The sequence below is a fragment of the Bombina bombina genome, chromosome 2, assembly GCF_027579735.1.
Source record: "Bombina bombina isolate aBomBom1 chromosome 2, aBomBom1.pri, whole genome shotgun sequence".
NCBI classification, from domain to species: domain Eukaryota; kingdom Metazoa; phylum Chordata; class Amphibia; order Anura; family Bombinatoridae; genus Bombina; species Bombina bombina.
In genome coordinates this window covers 430,291,404-430,306,254 of record NC_069500.1, presented here as the reverse complement: position 1 = coordinate 430,306,254, position 14,851 = coordinate 430,291,404, and the positions used below count along the sequence as shown (strand labels likewise).

At 39.5% G+C, this 14,851-nt stretch overlaps 1 protein-coding gene across 1 annotated transcript in view; it reads left to right on the top strand.

Annotated features, from left to right (window-relative positions):
* RAB36 (RAB36, member RAS oncogene family) overlaps positions 1–5,424 on the top strand; it is a 54,495-nt gene extending 49,071 nt beyond the window's left edge. Inside the window, exons 9-10 of the mRNA XM_053701994.1 lie at positions 4,600–4,719; positions 4,951–5,424. Coding sequence (XP_053557969.1) covers positions 4,600–4,719; positions 4,951–5,015 — 185 coding nt within the window. The 3' untranslated portion in view covers positions 5,016–5,424. The remainder of the gene's footprint in view (positions 1–4,599; positions 4,720–4,950) is intronic.
* The last annotated feature ends 9,427 nt before the right edge of the window (positions 5,425–14,851 follow it).

The following is a 14,851-nucleotide window of genomic DNA, read 5'->3' as shown; positions in this document are numbered from 1 at the left end:
CGGCATAAGGTAAAAGTTCAGACCAATGATCTTGTTGTGTAGAACAGAATGCTCTCAAGAATTGCTCAAGCCACTGATTACATCTTTCCGTCTGTCCATTTGTTTGTGGATGATACGCAGTAGTAAGTTTTCTGTCAATGTTGAATATTTTACAGAATTGCGACCATAACTTGCTGGAGAATTGTGTGCCTCGATCGGAAAGGATAGTAGAGGGTATACCATGGTATTTGATCACATTGGAAATAAGTAAACGGATAGTCTCCATAGCAGTAGGTAGTTTGTTATATGGAATAAAATGACACATTTTTGTGAACAAATCCACAACAACAAGAATGGTGGTATTTTTTGAGGAAAGAGGCAGGTCAACAATAAAATCAAGTGCAATGTCAGACCATGGCCTGTTTGGTGTAGGTAGAGAAAGTAGCAAACCATAGGGGGGCTGTTTTTCCTTTTTTGAAACTATACATGTACCACAAGTTTGAACATGGTTTTTTATGTCAGTGGTCATATGAGGCCACCAATAGTTTCTGTTAACTAATTCTAAAGTCTTAGTAATGCCAGGATGCCCAGCGAGTACAGAGTCATGTACAGAATGGAGGAGAGTAGATCTGAGAGTAGGTGGGATGTATAATTTAGAGTTGAAGTAGTAACAGCCATCGGGTTTGATGATAAGATCAAGCTTCGCCTTTGTTTTATCCTTTCTTTGTTCAGTTTTTAGGATAGGCATGGAGTTTGTGGTGAAACAGAGAAAATTTTGAGGTGGGATAAGAGATTGTTGAAGGGATGGTAAAGGTTTGTCCACTGGCATACGAGAGAGGGCATCCGCCTTCTGATTTTTTCCAGATGGGCGAAAAGTAATTAGGTAATTAAACCTTGATAGGAATAGATTCCAGCGGACTTGTCTAGCAGATAAGGTCCTAGTAGACTTTAGGTACTGTAAATTCCTATGGTCGGTATAAATTAGAATAGGAATAGCAGTCCCTTCCAACAGGTGTCGCCAATGTTCCAAAGATAGCTTTATAGCAAGTAACTCTTTATCCCCGATGGGATAGTTTTGTTCAGCCAAATTCAGGGTTCGTGAGTAATAGGCGACAGGGTGTAGGGGTTTTTTCAAATCTTCCCTCTGAGACAAGATTGCGCCTACTGCATAGTTGGATGCATCGACTTCCAGGACAAATTGATACTTTGGGTCAGGGAAGCGGAGGATGGGAGCAGTGGTTAATTTTTCCTTGAGGAAGTCAAATGCTTTTTGAGCATCAGAGGACCATTTGAAAGTACTATTAGATTTTGTTAATGAAGTAAGTGGAACTGTGAGCTTGGAGAAATTTTTTATAAACTTTCGATAAAAGTTGGCAAATCCCATAAAACTTTGTACTTGTTTTTTTGTTTTAGGGATGGGCCACTGTAGAATTGTATTGATTTTGTTGTCCTCCATACGAATGCCTGCTGGGGAAATTTCGTAACCTAGGAATGAGATAGACTGCGAATTGAATATACATTTTTCAGCCTTTGCGTATAGATGGTTACTTCTAAGTCTGGAGAGAACTTGTTTAACATGAGTAATATGTTCAGATAAGGACTTGGAGTATACCAGTATATCATCCAGGTAGATGACGATGTAAACATCCAGGATATCTCTGAATACGTCGTTGATAAGATGCTGAAAAGTAGCAGGGGCATTACATAACCCAAATGGCATGACGACGTATTCGAACAATCCATAACGAGTTCGAAACGCCGTCAACCATTCATCCCCAGATCTTATTCGGATTAGGTTGTAAGCCCCCCTTAGGTCTAATTTAGTGAAGTATTTGGCCCCTTCAAGTCTCTCTATGAGCTCCGGAATCAACGGTAAAGGGTACCTATTTTTTATGGTAATCTGATTTAATTTTCTATAGTCGATTATGGGTCTTAGTGAACCGTCTTTATTTTTCACAAAAAATATCCCCGCACCTGCGGGAGAAGTAGAGGGGCGAATGAAGCCTTTTTTTAGATTTTCATGGATGTAAGCTTTTAAATGCAGAAGTTCAGGGTTCGACAGAGGGAATATATGCCCACAAGGTATTTCAGATCCTGGGATGATATCAATGGGACAATCGTATTTACGATGAGGGGGTAGGTTTTCACTTTCTGTCTTACTAAAAACATCAATGTACTCTTTGTACACATCAGGTACAAGGTTTTCAGGTGACACTTCGGTTGTCTGTAGTATAGTGACCGGAAAACAGTTGTTAATACAGTAAGGAGAAGAGAAAGTCAGTGAGTTGTTAAACCAGTTTATAGTTGGATTGTGAGTTTTAAGCCATTGAATACCCAGAACCACAGGGGAAACAGGTGAACAGATTACATCAAAAGTAATAAATTCTCTATGGTGGTCAGTGGTACTCACCAGGAGGGGTACAGTTTCATAAACCACAGGACCAGTGGTGATTTCTCTACCATCTATTCCCCTAAGAAAAACAGGAGACTTTTTCTGGGTTAGCGGTATTTTATTTACAGTGACATACTCCTTATCTATGTATGAAGCAGTGGCTCCAGAATCAACTATCGCGGATGCGCTGGCCCGCTGTTGTTCCCACTGTAAGAGAAGAGACAGTGTTAAATAAGAATGAGTTTGTACCTGGGTAGTACAACAAAATGGCTGGTATGAAATCTTACCCTTGTTCTGTCTGAGAAGGGATGGACAATCTTTTACTGTGTGATCGTCAGAAGCACAATATAGGCAGAGATTTAAGTTGCGTCGTCTGAGTTTCTCTTGGGGAGAAAGAGGACCTTTTACGAATCCTATATCCATAGGTTCAGCCAAGATTTTAGTAGAGGAAGTAGTATGTGAGGTAGTGACTTGTTTTTTGTAAGAGAAATCATGTGAAGACCTCTCTTGCTGCCTTTCCCGGAGGCGTCTATCTATGGTGATGGACAGGGTCATCAAATCTTCTAGTGTAGAAGGTAGATCTATTCGTGAAAGTTCATCTTTAATAGGGTCAGACAAACCCAATCTAAACTGGTTCCGCAATGATAAGTTGTTCCACTGTGAATCTTTTGCCCATTTCTTGAATTCGGTGATGTAGTCTTCTACAACCCTCTTTTTCTGTCTTAATCCTCTCATGGCTGTTTCTGCAGTAAGCTGTTTGTATGGGTCCTCATACAGCTGACCCATAGCAGTGAAAAAATTCTCTAATGAGTTTAAGATTTCTTCATTGTTCTCAAAGAATGTATTCGCCCAAGTACGGGGTTCACCCCTTAAGTATGATATCGTAGTAAGAACCCTCACCCTATCAGTAGGATAGGTATGAGGTTTTAATGCAAACATAAGCAAGCATGCGTTTTTGAATTCTCTATACTGGGATCTATCCCCATGGAATTTTTCTGGGGGACTAACTTGGGGCTCAGAGCCAGAAATTCTTTTGTCAACCACATCCCTAATATAAGCTTTTATAGTCTCATTCTCTGTTTTAAGGGAATTGAGACCATCAGTTAATAAATCAACCCTTTGTTGAAGGGCAATTATGTGTGGGTTGGTCTCAGCTGGGTCCATATTACTTTAGGGCTTAGTATTCTGTCACACCCGTATGCAAATCTGAAGAAAAGGAAATAATTTTTTAGTATCAATGGTTAGACCTCAATTGCCGAGACAAAATAGATGTATATTAGTGTAGCAGAAAGTTACTGAAAAATACAATGACAGGATGTATCTTCAATTGTAACACCAAGCTGTGATTTCTATAATGGTGGTGTAAATAGTATTACCCTATAGCTGCCTCATGTGCAGAGGAATGCACTGAGGGAATGCAGCAGGGAAATCGGTTTTACACCCCAGAGGTCAGAATAAAGAAAAATAGGTAAAAACAAAAATAGAATATGATGCACAACAACTATAAAGAATATTCAATAGTTAGTGCAACAATTAATTAAATGAGGTGTGATTGGAAAAAATAAAAATAAAGTATTATAGGAATATATCAATGTTGAATATTGTCCAATTAGCTTAAGAACTGAATAGGACTGAAATATTGTTGCAGCATACCACAGCAGAATTAATTATGAAGATTAGGCTTACCGGAGAAACTATTCGTTTGAGAGAGCTGAGTGATACAATGTATCGTTATAGAGCGCTGTGTAGTCCGACTGTGCTGAAGTTGGCGTGTGACGTCACAGCCTCGTGGCTTGCATGAGCGTAATTGTATCCCAGCTGACTGCCGAAGCAGTGTAATCCGGAGCAAAAGAAAATGACAAAGTGTTAAAGGGCGCTGTGGATAAATAACATAATATAGTTTTACCAAATGCTGAATCGTAGGAAATGTGAACAGTCTTCACTTTGGTAGATTGATCTAGTTGCGTGAATCCGTCTGTTAGGAAACTCAGTACAGAGCAGAAGTTGGCTTGTAGTGTATGAGAGGTATAACTTCAATACTAAGCACTTTGTGAAGTGGGAGGCAACCTTAAATAGGGTGGAGAGGATAAGGTGAGCAGAGAATTAAAGGGATAGTGATTACTGACAGGTAATATGAGAGGAAACCCTGACACCTAGGGTGCATGAATACATAAATATACATTGGTGACTGTTCACAACTACACATCATTGTATTTTTTCTGCCCTAGGGGAGCACGTGAAAGAGTTTTTTTTCCGAGTTGCAGCGTTGTCCTTTGAACGATCTATGAAAACAGAGCTGGATCAGCAACATGACAGCAAAGCCCAGATCGGAGCTGGGACCCTTATACGTATGTGGGATATATTTTTTCCTATCTGAAGGGGGGAGGGCAAGAGATTTGCCTTATGTATAACTGACCACTCTAGCATCAGGAAGCAGGAGTGTTATTTACACTCAGTTTAATAATTAAACACAATTGAGAAAGGTAAACATTGCACTGTATGAGCAATTAGTTATTACACATTATAAAGACTAAAGCAGCAATTGCCATTCAAAAACATTTATTTTATTGCTTTTTCAGATCTTGAAGGAAATTCTTCAGAAAGAAAGGATAATGAAGCTCAACTTAATACCAACTGCTGTTAAAGAGAAGCTTTTCCAACCAAAATAGAAAGGAGATAACCCTCTCTGCCAATTTTCTACCAGTATGCCACCCTCTGGTTCTCTGAATTTCCATTTAAAGGTGTTTTATTGCATCTTGGCAAATGCCACTGACTCACCAGTTTGGGCTTACTATGGACAGCCTGAACCTCTGTCCTGTGGGAATATGTTTGTAAGCTCAGGCTTGTAATAGCCTCTCACTGCCCACAGCTTCATTACAAAACCACAGTGTGTGTAATTCACACCTTCACCTTGGACTTTGCATTCATGCAATGTGCACAGAAAGATAAACAATATAAAATTATTTAGAGATGAGTAACTTGCATCACACCTGAAGAAGAAAGGTATCTTGTATTTTATAATACGTTATGGGCCCAATAAAAAGGTAACACTACTTACTGCAATTCTAATCTAAATCACTGGACTAACATGGCTACTCCAAGCAATAATAACATAGATATATATATATATATATATATATATATATATATATATATATATATATATATATATATATACTGTATATATATATATGTGTGTGTTCAACATTTAGAACCTGCCCTTTCCCCTCTACATCATGCTCACCACCATCTGCCTGTGCACTACTTTGTTCATCTGTAACAGCTGGTGGGGAGAGTTCAAATTGAGTACGTCTTTTTAATGTGAATGTGATTCTCTTGCATTCCATGTCTTTTATGTAATAAGAGGTAGTAGGAATAATTAAATAGTTTATATATCTTGTATACATCTCGTTTTATCCCCTATCATAATGTCACCAATTACATGTTAACATTTCATTCAAGGACATTAAAGTCAAAATGAACATTTTTTTAATTTTATAATGCTTTATAGTTCATTTATTAACTTAAAGGACCAGCAACTACAGTAGATTTGCACAATCAACAAATGCATGATAAAAGACAATGCAATAGCACTTAGGGGTAGATTTAACAAAGGTTGAGCGGACATGATTCGCTGTAAGGTATGCAGTGGGGGCTGTCTATAAAGCGTGTTTACAGAAAATAGACAAATTATGCATATGTATATTCAGTTTTACTGTACATTCTCTAGATGTTACTATTTGTACTATTGTATTATATTGTAAAATAAGCGTCTCTCACATTAAGACTATGGGGCCTATTTATAAAAGTGCAAGCGGACATGATACAATGTAACTGCTGTTTCCGGCGAGCCTTGATAATTCGGCCCCTATGAGTAAATTCCCCATAGTGAGATACACAGTTCCCAAGGTAAACATTGCTTTTAAAACAATCCCTGAGGGGCCTCACAGCACTAAATCATTCCAGACCTGAGAGCTTTAGAGAACTGGGCCCTAAGTATTGGTCTCACTGTGTATACAGTGAGATATAAGATAAGGATAATTTTGTTTAAATATATAGAGATAAGCTACTGATGTCTGGTCTCCCTGTAATCTCAGCCTATTAAGGGCCAAAAAACGTGGAGATCGCTAGAAGTAAGCTTTTTGCACACCTTGGGTAGCGCTTGTATTACAAGTTGAAAGTAAAAAGTTTTTGCTTGCGCGCTAACCCAATTCGAGCAAAAAGCCAAACTTGGAATATTGTGACCGCATTTACATATTCCCCCATTGAAGTAGGAAAAAAACTTACACCCTACTCTCGCGCAAACCCCATCACATATTCTCAAGTGGGCTAACCCAACATGAAAATATTAATGTTTCACGTTCCAATGTTCTTCACATAGTAGAATTTGTTCTTTTTATTCATAAATGCATATTTCTACATATATCCTATTTTGGTACAATATATATCTATATCTAAATTTATATAGAGAATTATATATAGGTATAGATATATAAAGATATATATATATATATATATATAGATAAATAGATATGAATGTCTTTTTAAAAATACATAGTACATATTCTGCTATGTGCAGAACATTGGAATGTGAAATATTTACAGTATATTACTTTATTAAATATAATTATTACATAAATATGATTTAAAAGGTTTTAGTTTCTTGACTGCAAAGGGCCCCAATGCATATACAGTATGTATATATATATATATATATATATATATATATACATCAAAGTATATACATCAAAGAAAAGGCAGCGCTAAAGTATTTATACTAAGACAAGTAAACAAATGGATCTTCCAAGTGTAAATAAGGATAATTCATTAAGTCCGTAAAATGAAAATAGTGGAGGTATTCCCCTTACCAGAAATTACCGCAATCTAATGAGGTAAAAGTAGCCGCTTCTGTGAGGGAGAGACCTCCGCTGTACTTGTTCCCTTTGAACTGTTGGAGAAGTAGTCAGCCTCCTCCTGGAGTGTGTTGTTGGTAGTAGCCAAGGTTAATTCTCCTTATATCCTCCCATTCAACAAAAGGCACTCAAATAAATAGTAGAAGTGAACCAATAGTGTAAAACTGTATCTTTCATTAGAATATATACAAGAAAAAACACACTTACATTGTGCACCCTCAAACAGTATGAGGTATATAATACACATAAAACAGTCACAGGAGCCGATATGTCAGGAAAGACAGAAATGCAAATAGGGTCCTAGTCGGCTATGAATAATAGGTGATTCAGATAAAGTTAGCATCAACATGTTCTGCGCTCAAATGGATACAATTACACGTTTCAAAGGTTAGTCTTTACTCCTTATTCCTCAGAGGGATTGTCCAAAACCAGAGCAGGAGCGAGCTACATTCATTTGAATGGCACGATTGGGCGTGCTGTGATTAGACAGCCACGCCCACAAAGCGCTTTTAAAATCCAAGACCCGCTCAGAAGATAAGTTACCTTCCCTTTAACCTTGAGACCACTATATCACTCGTAATCTGGCCCTTAATTGAGCTGTGGTTTCAATTGGCAGATACAGCTGAGCTATGTCATATACAAAAATATACCTAAAGGAGCAATTTCACAAACATATACTCTGTAGCTTGTATTTCAAGTAATTGGAAACACCTTAAGGAGAAAACAAATTAACAGTACAATGTCCCTCTAAAAATGTTTAACTAACTAAGCACATTTTATTTGGTTTAATAAAAAGTTAAAAAAAACTTTTCAAATTGCACTTTTAAAATATGAAACTTTTACTTAAATTAAATATAATCATTACAATATACCTTTATAATTACAAGCATATGTGTAGATGTTTCAATGTGTTAATTATGCAAGTCAAAATTAAACTTTCAAGATTCAGATAGAGTATGCAATTTTAAACAACTTTCCAATTTACTATATCATCAAATTTGCTTTGTTCCTTTGGTGTTCTTTGTTAAAAGCTAAACCTAGATAATCCCATATGCTAATCTTCCTCTTATCTCAGTGCATTTTGACAGTTTTTCACAGCTAGACAGTGCTGGTTCATGTGTGCCATATAGATAACAGTGTGCTCACTCCTGTGGAGTTATTTATGAGTCAGCACTGCTTGTCTAAAATGCAAGTCTGTCAAAAGAACAGAAATAAGGGGTTAGTCTGCAGAAGCTTAGATAAAAGGTAATCACAGAGGTAAAAAGTATATTAATATTACCGTATTGGTTATGCAAAATTGGGGAATGGGTAATAAAAAGATTATCTATCTTTTTAAACAACAGAAATTCTGGAGTAGACTGTCCGTTTAATCCCATGAAAAGAACATGCTCTAATGTGTTTATATCTATGTGGTTAACCCCTGCAAAATTGAGTTAAACAGTTAAAGTTATCTTCAGAACAGCAATGCATTTGATTGGAGGCTACACACATATGCCTCTTTTCATTGGCTCACCCAATGTGTTTAGTTACTGTACATCCTAGTAGTTCATTGCTCCTGTGGAGCTGAGTTTAACTGTGTAATCGCTTTTACAGGGGTTAGGCACATCGTTATATGCAAACAGTAGTGCAGTCATAAAATAAAATGGTCTAACATATTAGATCATCTTCTTTTTGCACGTTTATGTCCCTTAGTGAAAAAACCTTTCTGTGTTCTCCACAGAAAATGTTATGAAGTAGCCGGATGGCATTATGAAGTAGCCGGGTGGCATAATGAAATAGCGGGTGGCATTATGAAGTAGCCGGGTGGCATTATGAAGCAGCCGGAAGGTATTATGAAGTAGCTGGGTGTTATTATGAAGTAGCCAGGAGGCATAATGAAGTAGCCGGGTGGCATTATGAAGTAGCTGGGGGGCAATATGAAGTAACCAGGTGACATTATGAAGTAGCCGGTGGTATTATGAAGTAGCCGGGTGGCATTATGTAGTAGCCTTGAGACATTATGAAGTAACCGGAGTCATAAAGTAGCCGACTGGCATTATGAAGTAGCCAGGTGGCATTATGAAGTAGCCGGGTAGCAATATGAAGTAACCGGGTGGAATTATGTAGTAGCCGGGTGACATTATGAAGTAGCCGGAAGGCATTATGAAGTAGCTGGGTGGCATTATGAAGTAGCCGGGTGGCATTATGAAGCAGCCGGAAGGTACTGTATTATGAAGTAGCTGGGTGGTATTATGAAGTAGCCAGGAGGCATAATGAAGTAGCCGGGTGGCATTATGAAGTAGCCGGGGGGCAATATGAAGTAACCAGGTGGCATTATGAAGTAACCGGGTGACATTATGTAGTAGCCTTGAGACATTATGAAGTAGCCGGAGTCATAAAGTAGCCGACTGGCATTATGAAGTAGCCAGGTGGCATTATGAAGTAGCCGGGTAGCAATATGAAGTAACCGGGTGGAATTATGTAGTAGCCGGGTGACATTATAAACTAGCTGGGTGGCATAATTAAGTAGCCGGTGGGATTATGAAGTAACTGGGAGTCATTATTAAGTAGCCGGTAGCATTATGAAGTAACTGGGTGGCATTATGAAGTAACTGGGTGGCATTATGAAGTAACTGGGTGGCATTATGAAGTTGCCCATTGTCACTATTAAGTAGTTGGTGGCATTATTAAGTAGCCGGGAGGCATTATGAAGTAGCCAGGTGGCATTATGAAATAGCCGGGTGGCATTATGAAGTTACCGGGTGGCATTATGAAGTTGCCAGTGGCATGAAGTAGCCGGGTGCCATTATGATGTAGCCGGTGGCATTAGTAAGTAGCTGGGAAGCATTATTAAGTAGCTGGGAGGCATTATGAAGTTGCCGCTGGCATTATGAAGTAAACGGGTGATATTATGAAGTAGCTGGGAGGCATTATTATGTAACCAGGTGGCATTATGAAGTAGCCGCTGGCATTAAGAAGTAGCCGGTGGCATTATGAAGTAAACGGGTGGCATTATGAAGTAGCTGGGAGGCATTATTAAGTAACCAGGTGGCATTATGAAGTAGCCGGGTGGCATTATGAAGTAACCGGGTGGCATTATAAAGTTGCCGGTGGCATGAAGTAGTCGGGAGGCATTATTAAGTAGCCGGGTGGCATTATGAAGTAGCCGGTGGCATTATTAAGTAGCCAGAATGCATTATTTTTTTTTTTAGATAATATTTTTTATTGAGGTTATGAGAATAGTACAACCGATATGAAATACCATGCAATATAAATAACATAGCATATAACAAACAGGTACATTTCAGGGTAAAGCGAAAGTATTACAGTGGGTCTATATGGGTAATCATCTTGAACCTCATTTTTATATTTATATTATATTCCATAATGGGTTCCTCAGTTGATAAGGAAGGTTACTCTTGAACCTTACATAGCTTATGGATATTTAAGGAGGAACTTAGCATTTGAAGTGGTCACTTTTGGACCTAGTGAGAGGATAGAAAGATTGGGAAAGTCAGCAGGCCAAAGCTGCTTTTGGAGAAGAAAAAGAGAAAGAAAGAGAGTGGGGGGGGAGGAGATTGGGCCTCCGTTGTAGACGTGTTTTATCTAAGGGTAAGAGAATGAAGAAGAGGTAGTGAGTTGGTGGGACACGGTGTGTTCTCCACAGAAAATGTTATGAAGTAGCCGGATGGCATTATGAAGTAGCCGGGTGGCATAATGAAATAGCGGGTGGCATTATGAAGTAGCCGGGTGGCATTATGAAGCAGCCGGAAGGTATTATGAAGTAGCTGGGTGTTATTATGAAGTAGCCAGGAGGCATAATGAAGTAGCCGGGTGGCATTATGAAGTAGCTGGGGGGCAATATGAAGTAACCAGGTGACATTATGAAGTAGCCGGTGGTATTATGAAGTAGCCGGGTGGCATTATGTAGTAGCCTTGAGACATTATGAAGTAACCGGAGTCATAAAGTAGCCGACTGGCATTATGAAGTAGCCAGGTGGCATTATGAAGTAGCCGAGTAGCAATATGAAGTAACCGGGTGGAATTATGTAGTAGCCGGGTGACATTATGAAGTAGCCGGAAGGCATTATGAAGTAGCTGGGTGGCATTATGAAGTAGCCGGGTGGCATTATGAAGCAGCCGGAAGGTACTGTATTATGAAGTAGCTGGGTGGTATTATGAAGTAGCGAGGAGGCATAATGAAGTAGCCGGGTGGCATTATGAAGTAGCCGGGGGGCAATATGAAGTAACCAGGTGGCATTATGAAGTAACCGGGTGACATTATGTAGTAGCCTTGAGACATTATGAAGTAGCCGGAGTCATAAAGTAGCCGACTGGCATTATGAAGTAGCCAGGTGGCATTATGAAGTAGCCGGGTAGCAATATGAAGTAACCGGGTGGAATTATGTAGTAGCCGGGTGACATTATAAACTAGCTGGGTGGCATAATTAAGTAGCCGGTGGGATTATGAAGTAACTGGGAGTCATTATTAAGTAGCCGGTAGCATTATGAAGTAACTGGGTGGCATTATGAAGTAACTGGGTGGCATTATGAAGTAACTGGGTGGCATTATGAAGTTGCCCATTGTCACTATTAAGTAGTTGGTGGCATTATTAAGTAGCCGGGAGGCATTATGAAGTAGCCAGGTGGCATTATGAAATAGCCGGGTGGCATTATGAAGTTACCGGGTGGCATTATGAAGTTGCCAGTGGCATGAAGTAGCCGGGTGCCATTATGATGTAGCCGGTGGCATTAGTAAGTAGCTGGGAAGCATTATTAAGTAGCTGGGAGGCATTATGAAGTTGCCGCTGGCATTATGAAGTAAACGGGTGATATTATGAAGTAGCTGGGAGGCATTATTATGTAACCAGGTGGCATTATGAAGTAGCCGCTGGCATTAAGAAGTAGCCGGTGGCATTATGAAGTAAACGGGTGGCATTATGAAGTAGCTGGGAGGCATTATTAAGTAACCAGGTGGCATTATGAAGTAGCCGGGTGGCATTATGAAGTAACCGGGTGGCATTATAAAGTTGCCGGTGGCATGAAGTAGTCGGGAGGCATTATTAAGTAGCCGGGTGGCATTATGAAGTAGCCAGAATGCATTATTTTTTTTTTTAGATAATATTTTTTATTGAGGTTATGAGAATAGTACAACCGATATGAAATACCATGCAATATAAATAACATAGCATATAACAAACAGGTACATTTCAGGGTAAAGCGAAAGTATTACAGTGGGTCTATATGGGTAATCATCTTGAACCTCATTTTTATATTTATATTATATTCCATAATGGGTTCCTCAGTTGATAAGGAAGGTTACTCTTGAACCTTACATAGCTTATGGATATTTAAGGAGGAACTTAGCATTTGAAGTGGTCACTTTTGGACCTAGTGAGAGGATAGAAAGATTGGGAAAGTCAGCAGGCCAAAGCTGCTTTTGGAGAAGAAAAAGAGAAAGAAAGAGAGTGGGGGGGGAGGAGATTGGGCCTCCGTTGTAGACGTGTTTTATCTAAGGGTAAGAGAATGAAGAAGAGGTAGTGAGTTGGTGGGACACGGATAGGGGAATACGAGAAATGATTTTTTATGTTGGGTCTAGGACGGGGGATATCTGCGCTACCTGTGGAGTAGCTATTGAGATATATATAGTAAGTATTAACAGAGTATGAGTTACTATTTAGCTCAATATTGTATTGTGCATCCCTTTATTATGGTGCTCGGTCTAAGTAGGGCTTGGGCTTAATGTGTCTCTATGTGCAGTATATACAACTATGATTCCAATATTAAAACTGGTAAACATAACCGGGGCAGCTCTAGAGAGGGGTGAAATATATAAGCTAATTCTATACTATCCTAGAGACCACTTGTACTACCTTTTTGTCTTCTAACATATCTAACTGTATATATAAGATGTGCAGCTCGGAATCCAAGTGAGATATATATGTGGGAGAATTACTGAACCCTAATATGCGGTATTAACCATGGTTGCAAAGGTGTATGGTGATAGTAATATTATTCCCTGTGTTAGCTGGGTGAACCATGGGAGCAACCGCGGCAACATTCTAAACTCCTCTCACAAGTGGATGGGTTCAAACAGTGTGTAGCTTGTATATTCGTAGAGTTTTTTACACGAGAACATAAACATAATAACAGTGATGAGACACTCAATAAACTTAACTACATTGAAAACATATGTGAAGGATGTGAGTTGGAAGGTCTATTCTCTAGGTCTTTATAGATTTAAGCAGAATAGTGCATATTAGAGTTACTGAAATGAGGATCTCTCTCAACTTACATGCGTATAGAAATACTTTAGCGCCATTTCCGCCTCTAACTTAAATAAGGGACATTGTTAGATTACTGCTATACATGTGTGAATTGTATATATAAGACTATAGGAATGACCAGTGCAGTCACATAAAATGATTATAATATAGGCAGTATAACTATATGCTCTCCCCCTATCCTATAAAGCTGTGGGAACATGAAGGTCTAATATTTACACAATTACAGCCCAACTAGGATATTGCATACCAATCAGACTGTAATGAAAATCTCACTTATCTTACACATGTGTATGAATACTGTGGTATTACCCCCAATTTCAACATAGACACCGAACTAGCCAGATAACTCCCTGTCTAATGGTGACCACGTTAGTGGTAGGCAGGATAGAGAAGCTTAAGTACATAACTTGACTGATGCGTTTAAATTGAAAACATTGTAGTCCTACCAAACATTTAATAGGCTAGCAGAGTTAGTTCATATAGTAGTGGGGCTAGGGATTTGTCCGTGTAAGCAGAGAGGTATGTGGAGTCTTTCCCTGTCAGCCCATGCAGTTTATCCTTATATGAATCCAAGTGAGGGTAGTTTATGGCCAGCTAAACTAAGAGTTCCATGAAATCTCTATAGTAGATCTGACAATAATGCAGCAAACAGTCCGACTGTGTTACAGCCCCTCCACTGCAGATCAGGCAGATATGCGATAGAAGTAACCTCCCGGATCAAAAGGGCTTTTCAATGGATTAATGCGATGTATGGCATCTATTCTGTAACATCCAGATGGTAATGTGCTGTGGACAAGCTGTGTTGGCGTGCGGAGGTGTAGCCCTGAATTGTTCTTATGCGGATTCAGAAAGGCAGACAGCAGACTAAAGGCTTCTCCCGAGCTATAACCCGAACTAAGGTGGGGTGCCTCTAATGACTGGTACGTTGTAGCCAGTGATAAATGCTCCAGTCTTCTGGGGACCGGAGTAATTCCTACAAGCTGTGCAACCATCATGAGGCTCAGAGGGCGCTGCAACTGTCCCAAAAGTGACCCGGCTTTGTGAGATGAAGGGGCTGGTCTAAGCGGGTCAGCGGGAACTAGGGCTAACAATCTGCTATGGGTTAAGCTCGGTTCTGTGTCTGTGAACCTCACGCTGTCGCTACTTACCCGCAGATCAGTGTGGCGATCAGAGAATACAGGAGTTGTGGCAGGAGGTATGACAGCTGCAGGGTGCGGCTTACTATTAGGCTGGGTTTGGCATCCTTCAGCCGGGGGGGGTCAGATGATTGTTTCAGGGGGTTAGTTAAAGTGTCCCCATCA